The sequence below is a fragment of the Coturnix japonica genome, chromosome 3, assembly GCF_054131305.1.
Source record: "Coturnix japonica strain WE chromosome 3, WE-NBRP24, whole genome shotgun sequence".
In the NCBI taxonomy this organism is placed as follows: domain Eukaryota; kingdom Metazoa; phylum Chordata; class Aves; order Galliformes; family Phasianidae; genus Coturnix; species Coturnix japonica.
In genome coordinates, this window is record NC_140665.1 from 104,110,682 (window position 1) to 104,137,853 (window position 27,172).

At 43.2% G+C, this 27,172-nt stretch overlaps 1 protein-coding gene across 4 annotated transcripts in view; it reads right to left on the reverse strand.

Annotated features, from left to right (window-relative positions):
• EVA1A (eva-1 homolog A, regulator of programmed cell death) overlaps positions 1 to 27,172 on the reverse strand; it is a 147,119-nt gene that overhangs the window by 76,104 nt on the left and 43,843 nt on the right. For 3 of the 4 annotated variants that reach the window (XM_015859942.3, XM_015859944.3, XM_085542334.1), the window contains 2 exons: positions 12,865 to 13,017; positions 642 to 785 (listed from right to left, as the gene is read on the reverse strand). In XM_015859942.3, coding sequence (XP_015715428.2) covers positions 642 to 785; positions 12,865 to 13,017 — 297 coding nt within the window. Of the gene's footprint in view, positions 1 to 641; positions 786 to 12,864; positions 13,018 to 16,717; positions 16,831 to 27,172 lie in introns of those variants that run through there. The other variant, XM_085542335.1, reaches the window with a different exon arrangement.

Sequence of the window (27,172 nt, forward strand, 5' to 3'; positions counted from 1 at the left end):
TTTATGAAAAAATTACAATATCAACTCCCTGGCAAGGCAATTTGTGGGGCTTGGAACAGATAATATTTCTGTTTCTTGATAAATAACTTCAAACAAAAACAAAGACAAGATAAGGGAAAAAAGGTTTAACATTGCCACTGCTTCTGCCAAATGAAACAACAGCCAGGCAGGCATTCAGAGCTTCACGCTCCCGATTCTCTCACTCTGTTTTTGAACAGGCTACACATCAGCCATCCTACAGCATCTATACAATTTCTACAGCATCTCCATATCAAAAATCACATATGAGATTTGATATTTTGCTGCTGTTGCACATAGGGATTTATCCACAGATCACAAAGCTCATCTACAACCATCAAATGGACAGACAGATTTTGCTGCCTCAATGAGGCAGCGTTGAATGAGTTAACAAAACATCATTTCCATGTTTTCTGCTTTTTCCTTTCAACCCAATAAGTAGAAAAAGAGACCAAATTAAATCTCTCAGGTAACCCACAGGCTTTCCGTTTAACCAAACAAAAATAACAGTGAGCCAAGTGGAAGTCCAACAACTTTTTATGTACATCTATAACTCTTCTCATTCTTTATATTTTGGTGCCCATCAAACACATTCCCCAACGAGAGCTTTGTCTGTGACTCACCGCAGGTATAGATGACATTCAGATGCTTTTGGATGCCAGGATAACAAGGATCTCCAAATTCATAGGTGCTGGCGTATATGCTACAACTTCTTTTCCCGTGGCAGCGCTTGATCATGAGTTGGAGAGCAGTAGCTGACTTGCAGTCTATAAGGGAAAAAGGACAGGGCATGAGAAAATTATCTCAAGAGTCTTTTTCCAGTGCATTTATCCAGAAACACTACTTGCTTCCTTGTAAATTAAATAATTGTGGATTACAGTCACTCATTAGGAAGCAAGGAAAGGGAAAATGGACCCTACAAGGTACTGAATGATACAAAAAGTGTAATGGTATAACACCCATCGGCAGCTAAACACCACCATGTTGCTCTCTCTCTCTTCTTCAGCAAAGAAGTGGAGAAAATATGATGAAAAAAGGATCACGGTTTGAGATAAGGATAATGAGATATCAAACCAATTACTGATACAGACAAAACAGACAAAACATTAGGAAGATGAATGTAATTTCAGGCTACCACCCCACAACCAAATCCTGATCACGTAAACCCAGTACAGCAGCAGAACAAAATCATAACAGACACAGGAGGATCACAGAAAACTGAACCCATAATGCAACGTATCCTTTATTTTCTCAAATCAAAGGCAACATTTTATTTCACGTGATGTGAATGACAAAAGAACAGGACACATGAATGCTGAATGCATTTACATACTAAACCACTCAAACTTCCTGCAGGGGATTTTTGATTCAACAAACGCCAGAGGTTCCAATGGAAACATCTGGCATTTGTCTTCTAGTCAAAGGTCCAGTCAGAGATTTAAACTCACATCTGCTCACTAGCCAAGATTTCACAGAGGGTATCTATTCTTTGTATTTGTTCTGGTTCTCACACAAAACAGACAGCATTCCAGGGCAGTGAAGTGGCCCCACTCCATAACACTCCATGGGAGGATGAGCTTCCATAGCTGGCCCTGGGACCATCAGCTTTTGGGTTCTCCTCCTGCAGGAATGAGTGGTTTCAATGGTTACAAGCCACAGACTCTGCTCTCCAGCTTAGCAGACCGGATTGACTCTTCAGGATCCAGTTCAGTAGAGTCAGCACGCTGAATACGCTGGATGCTAACGTGATAATATCACCAGCTTCTCTAGACACCATCAGTCATATCTTGGTATTGACAAGCTCCTTTCTCCCATGCAGGAAGCTACAATCTCTATCCATACTGACCTAAGCAGCTTCATCAGCACTACAGAACCAAAGAAAGCCTGCATTCTTACACACCAAATTTAAGTGTCATCCCATGAGCATGATTTTGCCAACTGCATTATGGCAGATGCTGCAGAGACCAGTGTGAGATGTCACAAGGGCTGTTCCCAACTACCCAGTCATCATTCAGTATCGTAATGCTTGACTCTCCAGGCTGCTCCAGCTCAATCTGTGCCAGACAAAATGAGCAGAAAACAGAAGAGACTCTGCATGCTCCAATTACACACGTGGAAAAAATCCCTTAGCACAAGAAGTAAAGAATCAAGAATTAAAAAGCCTGATTTATACAGAATTTTTAGAGACTTTAATATTGAAGATGTTGAACTCATTAGATATTCAAATAATACTGAAAATTTACCTCTTCAGACTGTAGCACATAAGCCATACAGCAGCTTCATTGGAAGCAGTATCTGGAGCTTATCTGGGTCAGCCTCCTGCTCAGAACAGGGTCAGCTCTGAAGTTACATTGGCTACTCAGGATTTTGTCTAGGCAAGTATTAAAAATACCCACAAGTGAATATTCCCCAGCCTCCTTGGGCTACGGCATTCCTCAGCTTCTTTTTTTCCCCCTGTATCTAAACAGGTTTCTGTGCCTGCAGCTTGTGCTGATTGCTTTTGTGATTAATTTTGTTGGGTTAGTTTGTTTATTTATTCGTGTGCTTTGTTTTACATTCCCAAGAAGTCTTCTGCACAGCCACCTGCTACGTATTAGAAAGACAACAATAACACCCTTACCTGAGCTTCCTTTTCATGAGAACAAGCCGACACAGGCCTTTCAGCATCTCCCCCCATGCTGTGTGTTCCACCCCCTGGCTGCCTTGGTGGCCCTTCACTGGATTTGCTGCAGATTTCCAACACCTCTCTACCTGAGGAACCCAAAGCTGAGTATTCATTTTTTCCACAGTAAGGACTGAGACATTCTCTTAGAATCAGTCATATTCTCCCAGTCCAAATAATTAAATAAATAGACTCTATGGCACAACGACAAAGTATTCACTTTGGTCACAATGGCAGTCATGGGATCATCTCCCTTGAACACTCCAAAGGATTTGTAATAAAGAAGTAATTTCATCAGATGCCAAAATGTCACACCTAGGATCTTCATTCTCTCACTAACAAGCACTGAATATGTCAAAAATATACCTGAGACACAGGTGAGTGACAGGTGAGGCTGAGACACTCATAAATCACAGTCACCATCTTGTTATGTAGAAGTGACAACATGGCGTTTAGTTTTAACCCCATGTCTTAAAAGCATAAAAGCACTCAAATCACTTGTGTTGCTTTTTATGATGTACAAGCAGATAATTTAACTTCCAAGATTAAACAATCCATGAGATAGCTGGATTAAAGTGAGAATTCCAAGTATATTTGTACTTCATGAGGTGATTCCAGGTATGAAGCCTTCACCTACAGTTGCCTCAGAGAAGCAAAAAAAAAAGAGGTTCTCTTCTCTATAACTGATGTAGATCCCAAAAAGATGTAGAGAAGGCAAGTCCAGCAATGTGGTAGAGCAAAGCTGGGCTGTGACCCCATGCAGATGGTCAAACTTGTTTCCTGTTCTTCAGAAGAGGAAGACTGGATTTGGCATTCGTATTTGCACACTTATTCAGGACAGCATCTCATTTCTCTTGTGGTTTGTTTGTTTACTAAGTGCAAACAGAGCATGTTATATTAAAAACTATACTCACATCGGTGACATTAGTACTAATAAGTGATGTCATGTGTCAGATACATGGGGAAGGACATGCACAAATGCCAACACCATAGGTACGTCTAATGGAAAGTCTACTGCTAAGTAAAGCCAGGTCTCTGCCAGGAACATTTTAAAGCCCACAGAGCTGAAATCCCACAGCAGAGCAATGAAAAGCACTTTATGTCCTCATAGATGATAGAGGAAGCACTTAGGAAGGCTGGGATAGAGTCACCCTTTGCTTTCTTTAATCTTGAATAGCTCCAGTACACTAAGAATAAATCTGATTCCCAGCTACAGTGAAAGTACCAATGCAAAAGTGTTTAAAGATATAAGCTGTGTTTTTGAAATATGGTATTTCAAACTAAAGTTCAGGTTTGAGGGACAGTGGGATCATCTTACTTTGCCATTTTTCTAGAAGCTGTACTTCCCTCCAGCCTTACTACTGCTGCATGCCTACATGGATTGACTCCACAAAGGCAGAGAATCAGGATTGAAAGGCACCTTTACAGGTCATCTAGTCCAGCTCCACTTCAATAAACATCACAGCTAGATCACGTTGCCCAGGGCCTGATCCAGCCTGGCTTTGAAAGTCTCCAGGGATGGGGCATCAACAACAGCACCTCTGGGTAACCTGTGCCAGTGCCTCACCACCCTCACTGTAAAAGACTTTCTCCTTATATCTAGCCTAAATCTCCCCTTTAAACTTGAAGCCATTTCCCCTTGTTCTTTCACCACAGACCCTGCTAAAGAGCCTGTCCCCTTCTTTCCTGTATCTCCCCTTTAGATACTGTCAGGCCGCTCTCAGCTCACCTCGCAGCCTTCTCTTCTCCATCTGCACAGCCCAGCTCTCAGCCTGTCCTCATAGAAGAGCTGTTCTATTCCATGGATCATTTCTGTGGCCCTGCTGCGTACACATTCCAACAGCTCCATGTCCCTCCTGCACTGAGGACTCCACATCTGGACACAGTGCTCCAGGTGAGGCCTCAGTAGTGCAGAGCAGAGGGGCAGATCCCCTCCCTTGCCGTGCTGGCCGTGCTGCTTTGGATGCAGCCCAGGGTATGGTTGCTTTCTGGGCTGCAAGAGTACATTGTAAACTCATGTTCAGCTTGCCATCTGCCAGTACCCCCAGGTATCTTCTGGCAGGGCTGCTCTCAATCCATTCATCCCCCAGCCTGTATTTGTAATGGGAGTTGCCTCGACCCAGGTGTAAGACTTTGCACTTGGATTTGCTGATCCTCATGAGGTTCACCTGTTCCTGCTGCTCAAGCCTCTCCAGGTCCTTCTGAATGGTATCCCATCTCTCTGGTGTGTCAACTGCATCCCATAGCTTACCAGGGGTGCACCTGACAGCACTGTTGATGTCACTGATGAAGAACCCAAATAAAACCCAAATCAGATGACACCAAAACCATACTGGAGAATTTTACCAGCTGTAGCTTGCAGAGAACATCAGCGTTAATACTGGAATCAGACACATAATGTCCAAATAATGGTGCTCACCACAATGATGGTTCTAGTCAGTTAAAGACTGTTTCCCAGCACGACTGCTTTTTATTTCTTCTTTGTGGTGAAAAAAAAGAAAATTGAGACAATGCCTATTAGTCACATCCACCACTTTGGTTACTCACTGTTACTTGTTTTCCTCCATGCAAATCTGAAAGCCAAGCCAAGACACAGGTTACTACTTTTGATGGCAAAACATATTTGGGTTCAGAAGAATGCTTCCAGTCAGTTTAGCTTTCACATTACAGTAACTTCTAGATGTAGCAGAGGTCTTTTCCAAGGCAGCAGTTATTGCAGATGGACCCATAGATGCAGAATCTTGCTTTGAGATGGGTATCTAATAGCATGATGGAAGTGGGCACATGCCAAGTGCCCAAGAACATCTTGAGCATCCGCACATTTGTTGACCTTAGGGTCAGACTCACCTGCCACATCCTGCCTCTCCTGCAGGCTCTTTCACACAAGGCAGGCTTTCCAGAGCAAGCAGGTACACCTGAGTGTGTTAACAAGTCAGCATGCTGTAAGACTGTCGGGTAGTGCTTTTTCCACAGGCTGCCCATAGGGCTAGCAAGGCAGCAGGGCACGGAGAACACCTCCAGTGACCCTTCCGTCAGAATAAAGAGAGTGTCAATTCTTCCTCTTCTTCACAGACCTCAGGATCTTCAGGGTGTTGTCTGACAGGACATTTTTATTCCTCCAGTGCATTACTATTTCATCCAAGCATCAGGTCTGTTTTCCACCAGTAACCTCAATGGCTCCCATTGCATGTTAGTCCTGCATGCCCTTATTTCACACAAGAATAGTGTGGGGACTTGACAAGAAGATAAACAGAGCTTAAGTTAGGAAACATTTCTGTACAGAAAGGGCAGTTAAACACTGGAATAGGCTCCCCATAGAGGTGGTTGAGTCACCATCTGTGGATGTGTTTAAGAGCTGTTTGGACGTGGTGCTCAGAGATATGACTTAGCAGAGGGTTGTTAGAGTTAAGGCACTATGGTTAGGCTGTGGTTGGACTCGATGACCTTTGAGGTATTCTATGATTAATTGAGTATCTGAGTAATTCTATGATTCCAAGAAACCCCCACCCACTTGTCAGGGGAAGCATTCTCTGAATCATAGAATCCAGTTGAAATACTGGAGCACTCATGCTACTTTTTCAACAAAGTAAAAGATACTGAAGTATCAGAAGGACCAAATGACTGGCTATAACTGAAGGCTTCAGAAACAGAATCACTGCCTGAAATACTATTTCCATTAGTGCAAGGGAGGTAAGTACCAAGGAAATAAAACACAGCTGGTATTATCTGATCAAGTAACAAATTCGGTGGCTCACTTTGGCTAAATGATACTTTGGCTGCAATGGGAGCAGACCTACACCTGGAATTAAAACACTGAGTGGAACCCTTTCTGTCCTCATTAACTTTTGATGAGAAGGCGAAAGGAATGAGCTAGGGCAGACATTCCTTTGAGGGAAATCATTCAGAAGCAAGTGACAGCGCTAGCACAGGACAGGGTTCTTCTCGGTAACACGCAGTAAGATTCCTTGCTAAAAAATAAAACAGGAATCTTAAAAAATAAAATAAAATCCACTTTACATTTACAGACTGCAGCTGAAGGATTCACTGCAGACTTAGCTACAGATGCTACACGTACAATTAGAAGTGTTTGGTTTATTGATGTGATCTCAAATCTTCTTATCACCTTTGTATCTAGAACCAGAACTCATATAAAAAGTGTGAGGCTCCATTTTGCAGAGAGTAACTCAGTGCGTAAAGCTGATCAAGTGAATGACATTTTGCAGGTCTGGGCACCAAAGTGAGAATCTGAGGACACCAGTGAGCTCAGCTCCAAGAAGTCTCAGAGAACAAAGAAGTTTGAGCCTGGTAATGACAGTGAAATTGTACTGTTTAATTTGCAGCAGAAAACAGTTGATTGTGGGCCATAAGTCATCCAGGTTACAAAGCAAAGAACAGCTTTTGCTTCAGCCAGTAGAAGACAGGGCTGGTGCATTAAATGCGCTGCTGTGTGAAGGCCCTGAGTCCATCTGTCCATTCTATTTGTTACAGCCCAGCAAAAGCATTTTCCTGAAGATGAGCACACTTCAAATAGTGCCTGCATCTACACAGAAGCAAGATCTCAACCTTGGAAGCAGTGGCAGCAGACCACCTATTTTAAAAGGCTCTCCAGCTGACACGATCTGCAAGTCACTTCTTGGTCTTCCTAAAATAAAGCACTGCATGCTTGCAGCCTCATAGATTTCAAATTACCTTTGTTTCTCAGGCTCAGGATTCATCACTGTGGTAATTTTATCATAATCTTGACCGACATCTGAATTATTTTAAGAGGAGCTTCATCAGCTCTGAACAAGCTCCAGTTTTCATTCAGAGTGACTCCACAGAAATATGCTGAAATGCTACAGACTTGTATCTCCTACATTCTTCCCTTTTATTTTAGGACCATACTCTTAATTTGCATTTAGCTAATACTAATACTGAGGCAACAGGCAACCTTTATAAGGCTGGTTACTGCAAACATTTACCATTCAGGAGTGAGAAATACCCCCTTTATTTCCTCAAGCATCACACCAATACCAACACAAAGCCTGCTAGTGCTGGTTAAATTGCAACTTTCAGAGCTTCCACGTACAACCAATGCAGTGGGTTATGCACTCTGCTATCATTTTCTTTTAAAAACCAAGTTGAACTTTGGCCTTGAGGAAGCTCTTGCCCAGAAGCCAACTTGAATGGAGTTTTTCATTATTATTGCTTACAAAAACTACTCCATGTAAATCATTTTTATGACTATGTGACCCAGCAACGGTTTGTGTTTTTTTAAAGGCAGCTGTAGAGAGATTTTAATTACCTCCTGCTGCTCTGAAACAAAAAGCGGAACATGAAAACTAACTAAAAACTGAAAAATAACTTTCCGACGGCAGCCTTCACCTCACTTTAGCATCACATTCTAAATAGGATTTTCATTTCAGTTTAGGTTTAACAAGGTATATATGCAAACTAAAACGCACCTGGTATTTATTTAGCCTTAAAACCTGAGTACTTGTGGGCTTTATTACATACAGATTGGCCTCTAAAAACTTGTTCTTAATCAATAGGTATACGCATAATACAAGTTCTGCACTGAATGTTAAATACATGAAAGGGGTCACATCTACAGGAAGGAGCATTCTGGAAGCCTGGTAGGCACCTTAAAGATGAAAATCACAAATCCACCATACTTGCTGTTCATCCCACAGAGTCAACATTTGAGCCACACTCACAGCGAAAGGCCAAAGCACAACAGCTTCCAGCCCCAGGCACTCAGATCTGCTCCAGGACAGCCATGTTACATGGCATCATCTACCAGCAGCAATTGCAGCAGCTCCCCCACCTTCTCCTGCCACCCCCATCCCATCAGTGCCAGCAGTCACTGCTCCTCATAGTTCCCCCTCCACAGCTTGGAGACCTTCTATGTTTTAAGTATTTCTCTTAAGACCAGGTTTAGAGTTCAGTTACAAGCTTGCACTGTCAGAAATATAGGGTGGAATATAACGTACCATGGATTAAAAGGATTTTATTTAATTGCATGTAATTCATTCTAATTCACATGCTAGATCTGATCACAGACAGACAAACTTGAAGTGCCCATTATTTATATGGTATAATAAATATTTATATGAGGAACCATGAAAGCTCTCGTTCAAGTCATATATACATCTGCCTTAAGAGGAAGAAATCAAAACAAACTGGGTTCAGTCATTTTCTGTCATTGCATTAATATGAACAAATGCCAGGGAATGAGCATCTAAGGCACAGGCTTCTTTGCAGAACTCATTTTTCTGCTCTTTTCTTATCAGATTCACTGACATAGAGAGAGTCACTTCCATCTGAGCCTCCTCAGGGCTTCATAAACACATCTGCTTTCTCCACACCAGGTTGCAGGAGAGAACTTGTATGTTGTGTGATAAAAATATTTCACTTCTCAGCAAACTGAGTTTAAGTAACGTGCCACGAGCTGAAGTTAATCTTTGGAGCTTTGCACAGATTTGTTTTACCCAGATGAAGAGAAAAATTACTGTGGTAGTTTTGTATCTTTCAGGCTGCCCAGAGATGTTGTGGATGCCCCACACCTGGAGGTGTTCAAAGCCAGGTTGGATGGGGCCCTGGCAAACCTGCACTACTGTCTGATCTAGTGGGTTGGTAACCCTGCCCACAGCAGGAGCTTGGAACTGAGTGATCTTTGGGGTTTCTTTCAAGCCATTCTATGATTCTGGATCTGATGGAGAGAGACAGGATTCTTGAGAGGAGATGTGAATCCTGGTATCAGAGGTAAGCTGAACATGTCTATCCTATTCCCAGTGGTTCAGGGGCTATTGCTATAAAAATGTACATGTGAACATGTCAGGTACACTGAATATGGTCAAGGATATTGTACCACTACATACTAAAAAGGATTATGGTTTGTTGTTGTTTTTTGGTTTTTTTTTAACATCCAGGTTCTTGCTACTCAGGCTCTTAATTTGGTAGTTACCTTATAGACTCAGATTTGAGTAGGAAAAGTCCATTTTTAAATTAGCTTCTCTTGGCATAAACTCAGAGATGCAGACAGAGGCAGCTGTAAACAGCATGATAAAGGGGGCAAAGGGTCCCCCCCATGCTGAAGGATATTAATGGCTTCTTGCTTGCAAATAACCTTTTCTCCAGAGACCTCTCTATGCTCTGCACATTGTCTCTGCACAAGCTAGCAGCAAAGTGGAAGCTTTATTAAGAGAGTTACAATAAGGTCAGATTCCTCTTGGAGCTCCTCAGAGTTCCCAAGGCATTCAAAGGAGAGGTCCAGCTGTTTTCAGGGAGTTTCCCATTACAGTCAGAGTCACAAGTTTCAGTGTGTTTCCAGTTAAAAGCGGATCCTGTCCATTTTTCTCTTTAACATGACAGAGATAAGATGGAGTCCTTCACAATAACTTTCCCTTCTCAGATGCTAAGCACATTTATATAGACATAAGACAGACAGAATGCACATGTTTGACAGGGAAACTGAGTGCTAAATCTTAATGGGGATTCCACACTACTCAAAAGCAGCAGAAGGATGGTTGTGTTGTCCAGGTGTTCAAGGGCTGCAATGCACTGACACCTCACACCCCTCCCAATGAGCACCCAACACGTTGCATGTCCCTTCAGAACCCACGAAATCCACCATTATCAGCCTTTATCTTCTCAACACTCCTACAGGAGTACAAGGTCTTCTTTATCAAGGCAGGGCAAATTAAATGATCTATTCTATTACCTTGTGGTAATAGTGCCCTGCTGTGTCAGGATAACTCTCCTCTGCAACCCTCAGTTCTTAAAAGGTCTCATCTGCCGATGATGGAAATTGCTAAGTTCAACCCACACATATCTTTTATTCACAAAAGCGAAGGATGGAATAACATTTTCTGAACTGCTTTACAGCAGGAGGGAAAGATCTCTCCAGCCATCTCTGGGGCACCTACATGTTCTTTACTCATCAGTATCTCATGCTGCCTGAATAAACTAATCACTGTAGTCTTACCTGGGACCTACATCCCATGAAAAGGCCCGCTCTGCCACGGCTTCTGGCATGACACAAATCATCATTCCAGTGAAAATGAAACAGAATAAGTCTTTCAAATGCAGAACATAGCTGGGTTCTGCCTGATGGGAAATGGTGCTGCTGTAAGGCCTGACTCATAGCCATGTTTGTGAGATCAGCTCCTTGCTAGTGTTTGAGATCAAAGGCTGTCACAGAGCAGCCCTTTCCATATTGCAGGGCTGTGGAAACGTGCAGAGAAGTGTTCCCTAGCTAGAGAGAGCTTGTCATGATGTTTCTACCTGTTCCTGAAGGAACAGAGTTGTCTTCCAGGCTGGGTAAGCCTATGGCAGGAGCACACAGCTCCCAGAATTGCTGGTGGTAGCTGGGAGTGCAGCCCCCTCAGTTCAGTACTGTGAATGGATGTATGCCTGTTATTGCAGTATGCTATGGACAAGTATGATGCAAATATGCTTTTAGCTAATTTGGGTTGCAGAGGGATCCTACGCCGGCTTCTCCTGTGGGGCCAACAGAGGAGCCACAAGCACAGCCACATTCCCTTTCCTTGTATAACTAGAGCTCTTGCCCATTAAGTCACCTCCCACAAAACCTTCTTTTCTTGGCAAATATCGCACTTAGTAGGGCGTCTGTGCAGCTCTTCATACCTCACTATTTGTTCCCTTAACTACAGCTTTGCTCCACCACCTCCCACCCCACCTTCTTGTGCCACACGCCCCACTCTCAGCCACGACAAACTTCAGAACTTTGCACTGAGAAAGAAAAGAGGAAACATTTACCCTGCGTGACTTTGATTCAAAATGAAGAGTTTCACTTTGCAGGGACATTCAAGAGTCAATCCCTGTGTTAGCACTTTGTCACCAACACATGCCCTTTTCTGCACTCTGAGGAAGGACAGAGGAGCAGTGGTGTGCTCATGTGTGCTCTAGAGTCCCATCCAATTTTGCTGACTTGGCAAGTTATTACCCAGCAGTCAAACTGCCACTGCACCAGTGTCCCTGCTTAGGCCATCCTAAAGAAAAAACAAACAAAAGAAGGAGATCTACGCTAACCTGTCAAACTTATCAGCTTCAGCTTCTACTCCATGGCAACTAGGGGACAAGAGAAGCGCACCCAAAGACATGTGTTACCTCCAAAGATGGAAGACTAAAGAAAGGAGACCTTTCCACCATGCATCCAAAACATGGGACTGTGTAGGAGACCCTGAATTATCCCACTGTACTGCTAGTGCTGAGATTTTCCAATTTCAAAGCTAAAGCATTCACCATGCAGCACAAATAATTTGACAGGGCCTGGTTCTACCACTCATCTACTGACACACCACCTGCATATCATGTTTCCAAGCAGTCACTTCACGTGCTTCCATTTGAACAGCATTTAACTCCTTAAGGGCACAGGATCAGCATGAAACCAAAGATCTCCAGATACAGCTGAACAGATACCAGCACAGACAACAGCAGCCCCTCAAGCCACCTTTGCAGCCCCTTCTGAAGCCCTTCCCTCTCTAAAGGCAATTCTCTTGGGAAAGTGGTTAATCCCCTTTCACTTCTGCAGAAGAAAAGGTGGTGAAGAACACCAGCCATGTGCTTTTACACTGAGTACATATTCTTTGACACAGCCTAAAATGCTCAAACTCATTTCATGCTGGCTCAAGAACAGACAGTTTTAGTGAATGTTTTGAAGTTTATGAACCTTCAGCACATGAATGTAAGAAACTACAATAGCCTAAAAGTAAAGAATCTGTTCAGAGGTGACTGCAATGTGATTCAACTTAACAGCCTGCTTGGTGAATCTTTACCCCTTGCTTTAATGTTGATAAAATCTTAAATACAACGTCAAGGCTTGACTGAGCAACAGACAGACCATGGCACCTACCAATAACACACATCTCCATGGTATAGACGGAGGGTATGGACTACCAGGAAGGCAAACAATTGAGCAAGAAATTCAAGGAGAATCCTGAAGTTCGATGAATCTGCCAAAAGTCTGCAACTTCTTACCTTGGCTACAGCTTCTTCTTCTCAGTTGGACACTTGTGACATAGCTCACCACTGGCTAAGAAAGCTCCACAGTGATGGGTTGCATGTGCTAGTCCTGCCTTTCCCACCCAGGCTCTCTGCTAGCACTGTGTGATGACAATAAGAGAGATTAACCTGCTCAGGTTCCCAGATTAGCGTGCTCTGTAAAGCCATTCCCCTCTTACCAATCATGGGCATCCCTAGGTTTTGGTACGGGCACTCCAGGCTGCCTCCTTGTGTCCTTCCAAAGACAGCAGAGTAAATGGCTATCACCATGCTCTTCTTACAGCTTAGCCGCAGCTTGTCATCTTCACAGGCTACTTTACTCTTGAACTCATCTAGAAGAAAACAAACAATTACTCAGCTGATCCAGAGGCAGGCACCCAGCATGAGGGGAGCCTTATCTTCACCATGGTGTGAGCTTGTCAGAGGCAGCAGTGGCCAGGCATCTGTCCAGAGCTGCACAGCAGCTGCCAGAAGCAAACTACATTTGCTAGAGTAGCGTTGTGCATTCTCTCACTAGCATTATCAGAACACTGCTTAATCCAGCCCATGTGAATTCCAGTAAATAGGTGGGCATGGGAGTGAGGCATGGCAACTGAGAGATTTCCCCATAGGGATATTAGAAGTCTGTGGCAGGGGAAGGCAAAGACACATCTTCATTCACATTTCTCATCCACGGATCAGCCCCTCACGTGCCAAATTTCCATTCCACATTCTGCCTCTCAAATCCTTGATATAGACAGCCCAAAGCCACAGAATATACCACTGGTTTTGTAAGACTGCTGCACACAAAAGAACAACTCAGTTTACATCTGCCATAATGACTAAGCAATTATTTCACAAGAAAGCTCGTCATTCCCTTCTCTTTACTATTATCTGTATCATGGGAACCCCTAGGGGTCCCAACCTAGAACAGGCCCTCCCCATTTATGTCCGCTAAAACACCACAGAAGATAACACTGATTTGAAGAGCAAAGTCTTAATAGACAGCTATAAACATGCAATAAAGAGACAAAGAAAACCAATGCACGTGCCTCAGGTCAACCCAGCTGACACAGCGCACAGCCAGGAATATGATGCCAACCTCCTCAGTCTCAGTAGAGTGGCTTCCCACTTGACTGCGTTATTTACCATTAGAAATGTAGTCACAACAGATCAAAGACTGCCCTCCAGCCCCATGGCCAACTGATATCACTCAGTTTGCATTCACATTGCTGAACTCCTTTATTCCCTACTGCAAGGTGCAGCATCTAAATGACTTAATGGGAAGGGTCCCTGACCCACAGTAACCTCCAAAGCATAATCAGTCATCATCGGAAATGCTGCTGGTTGTTCCAGGCCAAAATTGTGCCACAGAGCATGCTAACAACTAAAGAGTGTAAATCATGATCAGCCAGTGCCAGCAACTACCCCAGGCCCTGCGTGTACTACAGACATTATATTCATCTCTATGCACAGTATCACAAATAGATACATTAGTTATATAAATATATATATAAACTTTGCTAAGTCCATATTTTTAAGACTACATAATAAATGAGAACACAAGGTAATAACTTAATTATGGTTTAATACTTAATATCTAGTTACTTTAATGCACATCAGGAATTCTGTGACCAGTTCTGGGCTCCCAGTTCAAAAAAGACAGGAATCTCCTGGAAATAGTCCAGCAGGGGGTGACAAAGATGATGAAGGGTCTGGGGCATTTCCCCTGCAAGGAAAGGCTGAGAGAGGGAATTGTTCAGCCTGGAGAAGGGAAAGCTGTGAGGAGATCTCATTGCTGTCCCATCTACACCTAAATCATGGGATGAAGTCAACAGGGGCTGACTCTTTTCAGTGGTGAGCAACACTAGAACAAGGGGCAAAGGGCAGAGATTGGAACACAGAAAGTTCCATACTAATGCAAGGAAGAAACTCTTCACTATCAGAGTGACGGAGCACTGGAACTGGCTGCCCAGAATGGTTGTGGAGTCTCCTTCTATGGAGATATTCAAGACCCTTCTGGACACCTTCCTGAGTGACCTGCTGTAGGGAAGGAGCCTGCCTTGCAGGGGGTTGGACTTGATGATCTATTGAGCTCCCTTCCAACCCCTGCAATTCTGCAATTTAAGTCTTTACATCATGAGAGATGTGACATAATTCAACAGTTTTTGCTGTACTGTGACTACAGTTCCAGGAATCATTTAATCCTAATGGGAGCCAGACAGAAATGCCCCACCAAAGTTGAATCTGAGAAGAATTCAGGTTGGAAGGCGTCTCAGAACACAGTCTGGCTTAACTCCTTCATCTTCTACACCGGATCTGTTTTTTCAGAAGAAACTACATGAAGGAAACACACATTATACCAAAGCGCACACACACTGATTTAAAAGAAGCATCTAAGTGACTCCTTATGCTCAACTTGGGAATTCCTACTCAAAGCTAAAAAACAACCCCTTCAAAATCTCCTGTTACCCCACGATCAGAGCAACCACCCAGAGAGTGGAAGCTCTGGCCCAACCCCTCACAGACCAGGTGACAACCTTAAGCCTACACACCAGTTATTTGGGTATCTCATCTTCCTTCTTCCCTTTCAGCTTCATATAAAGATCTCTGAAAAATTCGAGCTTTCATCCCACTGCCAGAAAACTTTCAAGCATATAAAATAGTTATGGAACAGGAAAACACCTTTTTATCCAGCTCTTCTTCCTGTAGGTGAGGACAGAATTAAGACATAACTCATTCATGGGAGGATCTGACTGTTAACAAACACACTCGGTAATACCTGCAGTGTTCAACTCACAGCCAGCTCTGCATGCAGAACAGAAACAGGAAGCAGCGAGAGAAGCTCTTTTTGACATCAGAGTATGCAGAGAGAGGATACCGCACTCTGGTGTAATGAACCAGTCAGCCCACGCTTTCTAGGTGGGTGTTTCATCCACTGTCACCACTATCTGAATGACACACTGAATATGAAGTGGTAATCTTCATCTCTAGGTGTTTTGGTGTTGTTTTGTTCTTTTTTTTTTTTTTTTAAAAAAAAAAAAAAAAAAAGACTTGTTTCTTGTGGGATGGCAATGGGATCAATGGGATCAGAGCTTTAGACTCAGTTACACAGCGTAACACCTAACAGTGTAGAACAGAAACTGAAAAACTTCAAACTTAAACTTACAAAAACCAGTGTTTTCAAGCTAAGAGCACTAGGGCATTAAACTGTGCAATAGCACAAGCTATAATATAGTTGCAGCAGTACCACAGAAAGGGAAAATACTTGTGACTGGCTGAAATGGGAAACAGTTGATTGACTTTAGAAAAAGCAAACTCCCAATATCCCCAAAGAGCAAGCACTAGGGTCCGCTTGGAGCTCTTGTTTCTTAAAAGGCAGAAACTCAATATCCTCTTCTGATCTATATCTAGCTACCACTCCCAATTAACAAGTAGAACTGACTGCTCAACTACACGTCCTGTGGACCCATTTAAGGTCCTCAGAACCCTAAGTTCTGTTGATCGTTCAAAGTTAGAGCTTGTGATTTGGAAACTTCACTGGGATTATACACAGTGAGTACTGTACCTTCTCCAGATGCCATTCACACTTCTGTTGAGAGTCAGTCCAGGAGCTGAGAAAAATCAACAGCAAAGCACATTTTCAGCTCTTACTCTTAGAGCTGCTCTGAAAAATCACATTCAGAGCTGGTGGGGGAAACTGCCTGATGAGCGGCTCAAAGTACTGAGCCAGGGCAGTGAAGCTGACCATGCACTCTAGTGCAAGGTGACGTGCTGCTGACGTGCTGCACTGTGGAGTAAGAGGGTTATGCCATCTGCAACAGATGTCACCTCCTCACAGCCACTGAATTTTGCCATAAGAAAGGCTTATTGGAGCTGCTGCCTACCAAGGTCATGAATACTTCATTCTGGCCAAGGCAGGGCTTTGGCTTCAAACTCCTCAAAACTTCCCATGAGTTTGATCAGTGGAGAACAGGTTCTCTCTGTGTTCCTGGGCAACCTGACAGAAGTAGAGATAAACAGATAGAAAGCGATGTTACAGATGACACAAACCTCTGAAAGTATTTTCTGTTTCATAGCTCTGCCACCTCCATCTTAGCCAAGATGAACTAAAGCCAGCTGTCTTTCATCCAGACACTGATGGCTGCCAGGCAATGGACAACTTTAAGGGCTGTGATCGATGTAAAAAGAAAAAAATACACAGTGAAGCATCATCCATATGTTTACTGGTTAATGGTGTTGTATAAATATTGAAAAGAACTGAAGCAGCGTAAGTGACATAAGAGGTCTGGGACTAGAAGGGAATCTGTATTTTTCTCTCTTGTTCTCCCAAGCAGAGCTGGCCTCCTCCACATCAGTCACAATCTGGCCCTAACCCTGCTCTACTGCTACAGTCTGAGTATAATTCAGTCCAAATACAAACATTCGTATTAGTGGGTTTCATGTTTCACCCTGAAAAATTAAACACACTTAAATGGCCTAGGAAAGGTGGCTGTGATATTCAGCAAATGGCTTACTCCACTCTAATCCCCCATGCAGTCATTTGTAGGGCAAGAGAGATTTACCATGATTAAGATATTTGCTGAGGGTAATATCCCTTCTATTACTGCCTGTTTTCAGATACACTGGCTTAAATACAGCTCAACAGAGAGAAACCAAGGAGGGAACAGCTGCAGGCTTTTCTAGGCACATTTTAGAGGTCAATATATGACATGATAACATAGCTAGAACAATTGAGGGAAAATAATCATAAATGTTTCTAATGGAAAAAAAATGGCTCTCTCAAATAACAAAGTAAACAAGAACCACTGTGATAATAGAACACATATGAGAACACCAAAATATTTAACCTGTAGTAAATCAAGGCAGCGTCTTAAGGACATTTTCACCTATGGTCCGTGAGTATTTTCTGAATGACCATAACTGAGAAACTCAAAAATGTACCTCAGCTGACAAAGCCTCTAAAAGATTGTGGGAGATAAGAGCTCTTACAAAGATTTCACCTCCATCAAATGATGGAACGCCTTCATGCCAGAAGTCTGCTTTGTCTAAAACTGTTTTTAAATAGAACAAGCAGTGGGGAAAAAATTGAAATTTCACTAATTAAAATAAGCACGGTTCACATAATCAGTGCATAAAAGATGACCTACTTCCCAGATCAAAGAGCTGGAAAGACACGGAAAGAGGAATCTGCCTTCCTCACAAAGTCCTGAAGGACTTCAAACTCAGAGGCAAGGTGACCATGGAGGAGCGGCAGAGACTAAATGTTATGGGCTGACTGCAGGCCCCAGCCCTGTGCTACATGGGAGGTATCAGGCAAAATAAGGTTTTTAGTTGGCTATCAGTAGACAATAAGTTACATTCGTCTCCCTTACACTAAATCTGTTGCACCCGTGACAGCAATTGGTATCAAATTTGCTTGTCCTTACCTCAACCTACATGTGTTTTTCATGGTATTTTCTCCTCCTGTTCCATTGAGGAGGAGTGAGAGAACAGCACGGCGAAGCTGAGCTGCCCAACGGCGTGAAATCACCACAGATGGTAATTTGTGTGATCTATTTTATTCATGATGGCAGTAGATAGCATTGGTCTATGAAAAGGGCATAACGACTCCTCACAGAGCCACTGCCTCCACAAGAACAGCATTAACAGCACACGTCCAATGCACTGCATCACTCTTCCTGCACCGAGCAGATACTGATAGATCTGATAGGCCTCAGGCAGGCAGGGATCCCTGGAGAGATCCCCTTGCCTCCACTGCCAGCTCTTAAACCAGGGCTGGGAAGGAGCGAATCCCGGCTCCAGTCCTTCTGGTCACTCAGTGCATTGCATTACGTACACCTGAGCTCCCCTGGGCTGGCCCTGCTTTCCCACCAGCTGCTCCATCACTGCTTCAAGCTGCGACTCAGAATATCTGCTACAGCAGTGGAAATGGGACAGTACAAATGGAATGCAGAATAGTTTAGCCATAAGTTAAAATTCAGCTTTTACAGAGACGAAGAGATCACCAAATTATTATGATTCAGGCAGAAGAATATATATATATATATATACATATGTGTATACACATATATACGTATATGTGTGTGTATATTTTATATATACACTCCATACCATAATTCACACAGTCACTGAGGTCGGAATGCCCTTCTGGGGACTGTCTAGGGCAAGCCCTGCGTTTAAACTACTGTAAGCTAGAGCAAGTTGCTCAGTGCCATGTCCAGTGGAGATTTTAATGTCTCTGAGGACTGAGACTTTTCAATCTGCTTGGACAACCGATGCCAGCAACCTTGTTGACCACAGGAGAGATGAGTATCGCTGGTATCTGCCTCTTCTGGAGGAATTAAACAAATAAGTCTCCAACACAGGAAACCTATTAAACACCAGTACAGATAACCAAGTAGCACTTTTGAACTAGAGTGCTTGTGCAACACATCAGCCCATGAATTGCTCAACTTAATATAACCACCCAGTATCCTTCCTCTTAGCACATGACACTGATTTCTGCTTTTACTTATCATTGTTTCTGCCATATTCCCAGAATCCAGGGTATACCTTCTGCGAGAAAGAGAATTCGATCACTTCCAATTATGAATGATGTACTTCATATCCTGAGTTCCAGGGCTTCACCATTACCGGTGTGAATCTGCTACACATTCATCTCTGGATTTGTATAAATCAAATCAATCAAGTCAGTCTTCCCTTAGGCGTAAGTAGGTAGAGACCTTTCCAAGACAGCTAAGATCTCCAGAATCCTCAATACAGTGTTTCCTCACAAGCTGTGGACTATGTGTTCATTCACTCATTTCAACATCCATGATCTTTGTTATTTGACCCCTTTAATTTGGAGCATAAACAAACGTCACAAATTCGTACATTCTCAAAGAAATACCTTTTAACATCACTTAAATTCAAACCTCCCTTAGATAAGCTTTTTTTGAAGATGCTCTAATTTAACTTATACAAACTGATGTCTGCTATCTTCCATGGCATGGAGCACAGCGCTTCTACAAAAGAGAAACTGAAACTCTGGAACAAGCAACTTGCATGACAGCCCAGAGTTATACCAAGTAGGCAGTTTGGTTATATATAAGCAGTTTGGTAACTTGAAGGTACCCTGAAATTTCAAGACTGCTAAATTCTGAAGGTCTGAAACAGTTTCAACAAGATTTTTCTCTGTTAACGACCTTGTCAGATTTCTTTAAAATTACAGGCCTGATGTACCCATTCAATTTGCAGTGTTTAAGAGGAGCCTTTCCCCACTGTTGCTTTCATTAGTCAGAAGCAGTTGTCATTTTACATTCTGCTCCATAAAGTCTGGCAGTGTTGCCAATTAACTACTCTGTTCCATTTCCAAAGTAGACTTCAAACACACAGAGTTGCACTTTCCTGCGGGACAGAATAGTACAATTATCTAAGGAGGAAGAAGAGAGCAGAATCAAAACATACACACTACACTCTGAGATGAGAGTTCAGGAAAACACGTGGGAGCAAAGAACAAATTTTTCATCCCACTTCTTCCATGAATGACTTCAGGCTAATTTTCTGAAGCGGGTATGACTGAAGTTATCTTCTTACCTAACCCTCAGCCTCACTGTTCATTAGACTTCCTTCCAATGTCTTGAGAACCTGCTGGCTCGTTGTCAGCAGTGACAAAGATAGTCAAGGCCCTTCCTGCTTTATTTATTTGTTACAGAAGAGAGAATATTGCCAAAGCTGGTTGTAGTTGTTGCATGGTCCCACCAACTAACCTGTGTGAATGTAACACAAGGCTGATGAGCCTGTGGTGCATTAAGAAGAGCATGGCCAGCAGGTTAAGGGAGGTGAACCTCCCCTCTACACTGCCCTGGTGAGGCCACATTTAGACCATTGTATCCAGTTCTGGGCTCCCCAGTTCAACAGAGACAGGGATTTCCTATAAGGAGTCCAGCAGAGGGCCACAAAGATGATGAAGGGCCTGGACCATCTCCTGTATGAGGACAGGCTGAGCAACATGGGGCTGTTCAGCCTGGGGAAAAGACTGAGAGGGGATTTGATCAGTGTTTTTTCAGAGGTGTTGTGCCAGTTTGGCCAAGACCCATGACTAATCGGGCAGAGGAATCCATGGATCCACACCCTGGAGGGGGGGACGGGACAAAGGGGAAAAGGCAGGGAGATAGGCCTAAAAACAAAGCAGTGCCAGTGCGCTAAGGAAGAAAATAGTTTACTAAATATGTGATAGCAGAACGTGAAATAACACAACATAATACAATTAGAATTGAAGTGAATAAATCAAACAAAATGAGAGAGTCCAAAACTGAAGGCCTTACTCTAGTGCTGAAGGTGAGGCAGTTAGGGAGCATGGACCACAGAGAAAAGGCACACTGAAAAGAGTTCATGCCAACCTCTAACACAATAAGACCATGCCAAGAGTTGGATGTCAGAGTTTCACTCTACAAAGTGTGGGCCTGTGATTATTCTACCTAATCACCTCAAGGACACCCACTTTACCTTTATAAGAGAGTTTCAGATCACATTATCTTTTGCAACATACCTGAAGCACCATCCACAGTACAGCTTCCATCCTCAGCACAGGAAGGTGCCTCTGGCTGCCACGGGTGTTCTGGGTCTTACAAAGTGGGATGTGCCAATGAGAAAAGGCTCCTGCTTGCTGCTAGCAATGATATTTAGTCACCTGTCTCAGCAAAGAATGATGGCAGAGTATCCCTTTCCTGTCCTTCAATGAAGATTCACATCTTGAAAATGTTTTCTTTCTTTTTTTCCCCATCACAGTTGGCACAGAAAATTGAATGCCAATGGACAAGGCTACCTACAAAAGTCATGGCCTATGATTTATACAATCCAGGCAGAATGAAAGGAGGGAGACATGAGAGTGTGTCTTTCATCCCAATCTGGTCAACAGCACCCAAATCCAGCAAAGGGAATGTTTCCAGCCACATCAGAGATGGGCTATTTGGCAGCACCTGAAAATGTCTGTGCATCAACGACTTAAAGCAATATTGATCCTTCTCATTAACATTACTCTGACCCGGATCGCAGACTGATGGACCTATGCTCTGTTATTTATAACATTCCGTTATTTACACCTTTTCATGGCTACAGCACTTGCTGCCTGAAGTTTTATTGCTCTTATAAATTTCCTGAACCACATTAACAGTTTTGAACTAACACAGATAAGCAAGAACAAGTTGATGAATGCAGGAGGTAAAAGACGGATTTCTTCTGCCTCAGCGGCTGCCCCAGGAGAATGTGCCACTTCAACAGCCCACACTTCACTGCACTGCTTTGGAAAGGCTGGCCCACCAAAAAAGCAATGCAGCAAACAATGCAGTGACCTTTTCCTGCCACCAATAAAGCTGTCTTATGAAGTAGATGAATGCTTTTCTGAAAGGACTGATAACTACTGAATTACCAGCCTATCCCAGCACTAACATTAATCACCAGTGCTAAAGGCACCAGGAATATATTCAGATCCCTCCTTGCACCCATCTGAAATTTCTACAGAACTCCCTTTACATGGCCCTCCATTCTTGCTCACAGCATCTGTGAATTCTAACTAGAGAGTTAAAGCAAATAACAAAACCCAGCTTCTCACACAGCATTCACTGAATGCAACAGAAAAGATGTAACCCTTAGTCCAGAAAACCAGTGGCCCCTCATACTAGAGTCAATATTGTAGAAAGGGTTCGCAGAGAAACTATAAGGCAATCAAGATGCATTTGCGGCCCATGTCTTCCGTCCATAACGTCCCACCCAAACTTCTCAGTTAATCCATTTGAAAAATGATAAACAGAACCAACAATTCTCCAACACATGTAAGGTACCCATACGTGAACCTTCAAATTCACCAGCAACTGGGAGTCACCGACACAGAGGATGACTCTATAACTCCTTGATAGTTGCAGAGGCTCTGGCACAAGTCACGGTATTACGCTGTTCATAAACGTTTGGAATTACCATTGCCAAAATAACACGCATCCTCACTGAAAGGCAGCCACGTCTGGGACAGCAGCTGCACCACCACCTGATAGAAATTATTACTATGTGATAGAGACCAAACTCAAAGACAACATTTTGATCAGGATATCTAGTTAGAACTCCTAATTGATTTCCAATTTCATTTGCTTTATAATTAGAATTCATTAGTGCTGTTAAGAGAAATAGATCTGACTTTGGCAAGAACATCAGAATGAGCATTCCCATGTCTGACAAACAGTAATTGATGGTTCACACAAGTTCACTTTGCTTTGTACATAGAATTAAATCTATGGTGGGGAGAATAACTGCCTGCTCTTTTCAAAACACTCATCCAGGTCAATTTTCAGTCATAAATCAAAGCAGGGCAAGCCCCAAACTGGAACAAAATGACCTCCTCCACCCCTTTTTCTTCTCCTGCCCCCATAAAAACTTCTGGCACTTTACCCTTTGCCAACAAATGCAAAATGTGCTTTCCAGACACATTTCTCAAAACCTAGAGAAAGGCTTTCACAAATAGATTCATGCATTGTCACAGAGGGATTTAAGCTGCAACTGGAGTGCAGGTCACAAACCTTCCTGAAACTTCATGAGGTTTTAGGTTTGTAATTGTGAATAGAAGAGAGAGCGGCACAGTTTGGATTTACACTTCGCTAAATTACAAAGATTATGGGGAAGCCTCATAACCATTTGCCCCCCATTATCACACCCAGGAGCTCCATACAGCATTTAAATTAAAGAAAAATAATTTTTATTTGGGAAAAAAAAAAAGAAACAACAACACAACAAACGCCACCACCAGACAGAAATTCTCTCTCCCACTGTCCTGGAAATCATAAGCTAAAATAGCAACTGCCTGGGAGGAAAGAGAGAAATGTCACCAGAGCATTGCAGGAGGATACAGCCCAGGCCTCTCAGAAGGGGCAGGGCATACAGGACAGAAAGGCAATGGCAGCAGATAGGGGATGAGGAGAGAAGGGAAAGGCAGTACATGGAGCACATATTGGCAAAGCCACATAAACATGGTCAAAGCCTTCTTTATTATTAACAATACTAGCAGTGAATGGCAACATCCTAAATAATCCCCTTGCAGTGACAAACATTTATGTCCATGTTTTGTCCAGGGGCTTTTAAAATAGAAAACAAAAACAAAGAAGCAAAAAGCCAGCACAGGCAAACAGACACTGCGTGAAGGCAGATCAACTGCTGCTCCTACAACAGCCAGAGCAGCAACCAGCCCTGGTGAGCTCTGCTGTGGTGGCACTGCTGGGATGCAGACAGGTGACGTTATTGCTTCAGCACGACTTGAGCAGCCCCAGAAATACTGTTCCCTGCCATGATCAGATCACGCTGCCCCTCCAGAAAGTCTGGCACACAGAGCGAATATTTACTAACTCACAATCACACACGATCTGTCTATGGAGTGAGGGGGAATGAACAAGCTCCAAATTGTTTAAATAACATTGGTGAATCCGGATTTCAGTAACAGGGAATTCACGCTAGACCAACTAAATAGTATGTCAGTTCCCGCTAATTATGTGTTTCTGTAGCCTGCCCAGTAATTGTACTTAATGAGTCTGAATCAAATCGACATGTTACCTGAAAAATAATTGGATTTGGATGTCATTTTTAAATGATTCTGAATGGTACCCTGGAGACTGAAATTCTCAGCGTGCTCAGCCTGACACGAGGCCCCAGCGTTCTCTGGACGTGGATCTCTGGCCACCTCAGCCCTGATAAGTTAAATGTGCCAGGTCTCTGGTGCTGAGGTCATGTAGCGTGGAAGAACTCATAGCCATTATTATAAGCTTTCTTAGCCTCTAAAACAGGGTGACTATGTCCAGACCTTCTATTGGAAACCATTCCTGGCCAGTGCTGAACAACAGATTTGGGCCTGGGAGTTGCTCAGGGCAGCACTGGTTGTCCTGCCTTCTGCAGAGCCAGGGCCCTTATTGGAGTTCCTGTGCCCACAGCAGCTCCTTGGCACTGTTTGTTTGAGGCTACATCAACACTTGCAGAGAATAGTGTCAGGTCTCACTGTTGGGAATAACATTCCTCATCCTGCAGGGATCCTTTGGGGATCTTTAGAGAGGCCGCAGGTTAGCAGGATGATCTGCTAAAGCTGTCCCAACCATATATCTGAGTACTGCAGAGGCAGATGAGCGTTCACTAAACCCCAGAAGCAATTAGATTACTGGGGGCCAGCACAGGACTTCCTAAACCACACAAGCCATTGTATTTCTCACTACCTCTAGTCAAATAAACACTGTGGAAGCAGACTCCAAGCAGTTAGTGCAGCACACCCTGTTTCCTGGAGCCGTATGGTTTGGAACATCTGGGGCTTTCAGTTTCAGCATGATATACTGGTCTGTATTTCCTTGAAATTCTCCTTCTAAGAAACCAGAATAGCACCTTGCCTTATGAATCAACCCCATAACCAGTGAGCACTGAAATCATTAGATTTCAAATGCACCGTAACATCCAAGAGACATAAATGCAGTGACAGTGGCCGGAAGGGATGGCTATATCTTCTACAGTTCTTCAGCAAAGGTGTAAGTAAGCACCACTAACTTCAGTACTGCTTTCTCTTCTTAGATAACTACACCTATTTAGGGAACTGTTGATGCTTGAGTGCAGTTCTAAAAGCAGAAGGGCTTTGGTATCTTTATTTATTTATTTTTTAATATCCTGTCCAAATCTGTAGGCCGCTTCCCAAAGTGCTTCTCAGATCTGTACACAGAAAGCATCACGTTCCTTCTGCCTAGACGAGCACTTAACCAAGGCATCTACTGCAGTAGGAGGATCACATCAGGCTCCCTCAATAGGCAAAAAAAAGAAAAAATAAATTAAAAAAAAAAGGAGACAAACATCTGAATTGTATCCTGGAGATCTTACATGGCTTCTTAGTAAAGCACCACTTCATGCCTTCATAACTGCTGTTCAAAAGGACAAATTCTGGAAAAGAGACACAGCCCAAAACGTTGCATCTGTCTTCTGCAACCTTCGGGAGTTTAAAGTAGATGATCTTTGAGGCCCCTTCCAATCTAAGCCATTCTACAACCCTGACAACATTATGGATCAAAGCACATGTCAGGCAGTGAGCTGCCACCAGTGACTTGCAACTGCGGACGCTCAGACTTTCTGGAGCAGACCAACATTTCATGGGGCCACAGCTTTGTTGATCTCTTACTAAGCACGAAGGCCTTCCACTGGATTCATCTGTAGATCAGAAGAATTGAGCAAAATTTATCACGGTCCTGCATTCTGCATTCTATGGGACCATCTTCATTAGTCTTCCCATTAACATTCTCCAAACAGCAGAGAGAAAAAGCTTGGTTACCAGACTCCAGCACTAGGTTCTTTCTCTGAGACTTGAAGTTTTGAATCACCAAGGAAAGGTAGAAAGTGCACCGGTATCTCTATGCAAAGCTAATCCTCATGGATTTTAAACTTCGTTATTAATCCAGCAGGTTTGATTAAGGTTTGCTCAGTGGCCAAGTCTTACAGCCAGGTTACTCTTTTACCCTGCAAAATGGGAGCTGCCTGAAAAAAAACGTCTGGGGGAAATGTTTTTAAGCAACTTCCCCTGCTCTCTTTTTCAGGAAAATCACTTACCCGGCACATACACACGCTCTTTCTTTTCCAGCATAGCTGTAATTAGCACAGAATGCCAAGCCATAAATATTTATGCACAGATGGGATCCTGAAGTACTTTCAGAAGTTCAGTGCTGGCCTCAATAGCCAGATTTCAAGGCTGCTTTCATACAGAACCCCCAGGTTTATGAGGACTTGTCAGAACACCCTGCTAATCACTCCTGCTCTGCAGAGATGTGCTTCTCACCTAACAGGGAATGTTCCAGTCTCTCAGAAAACCCCACAGTAAATGCAGGTGCTACATTACCAGCTTCTCATTTGAATTCCTCATAGGTCCTGCCAGATCTCTTTTCTTAGCACAGGTTTCTGCATGCTGGGGCAAAAAGTGTTCTCCTCTGCAGCTTAGTTTCTAAATATTTCTTCCATTGTTTCAAAAACTGTTTCTGAAATCAGTTATGTTTTACTGCCCAATGTAAATAACTCTTCTTTTTCCCCAAAAATTTTTGCTGGTGTGATGGTAGAACCATGTCTCTAAAATAATAAAAAGGACTGAAATCTCATATCCAGGCCAATAACTTACAGAGCGTCAGCATCTTTTTCTCTGGATGAAATCAGGTGACACAGTTTGGTCACTGCTGGACCCTATCTGTGCCCAGGATGATGTGTCTGCTTCCAGAGCACCAGAGGGGACCAGTGTCCTCACCTTGCTGACTGCCCTGGCAGGGCCAGGAATTGGCCAAGAGGGTGTCAGCTGCCCCAGTCTAAAACCACACTGACCTCACAACACTGCAGCAGGCATGACTGCTCTCCCAGTACCCATGCACTGACCCCATTTAATTTAAACACAGCTAATGAGATCATGCAAAGCACAGGTTAATATTTTCCAGCCTGATCTGGAAGCAATTAAAAGCTAGATTATGATATGGGGTGGTGAGCGTG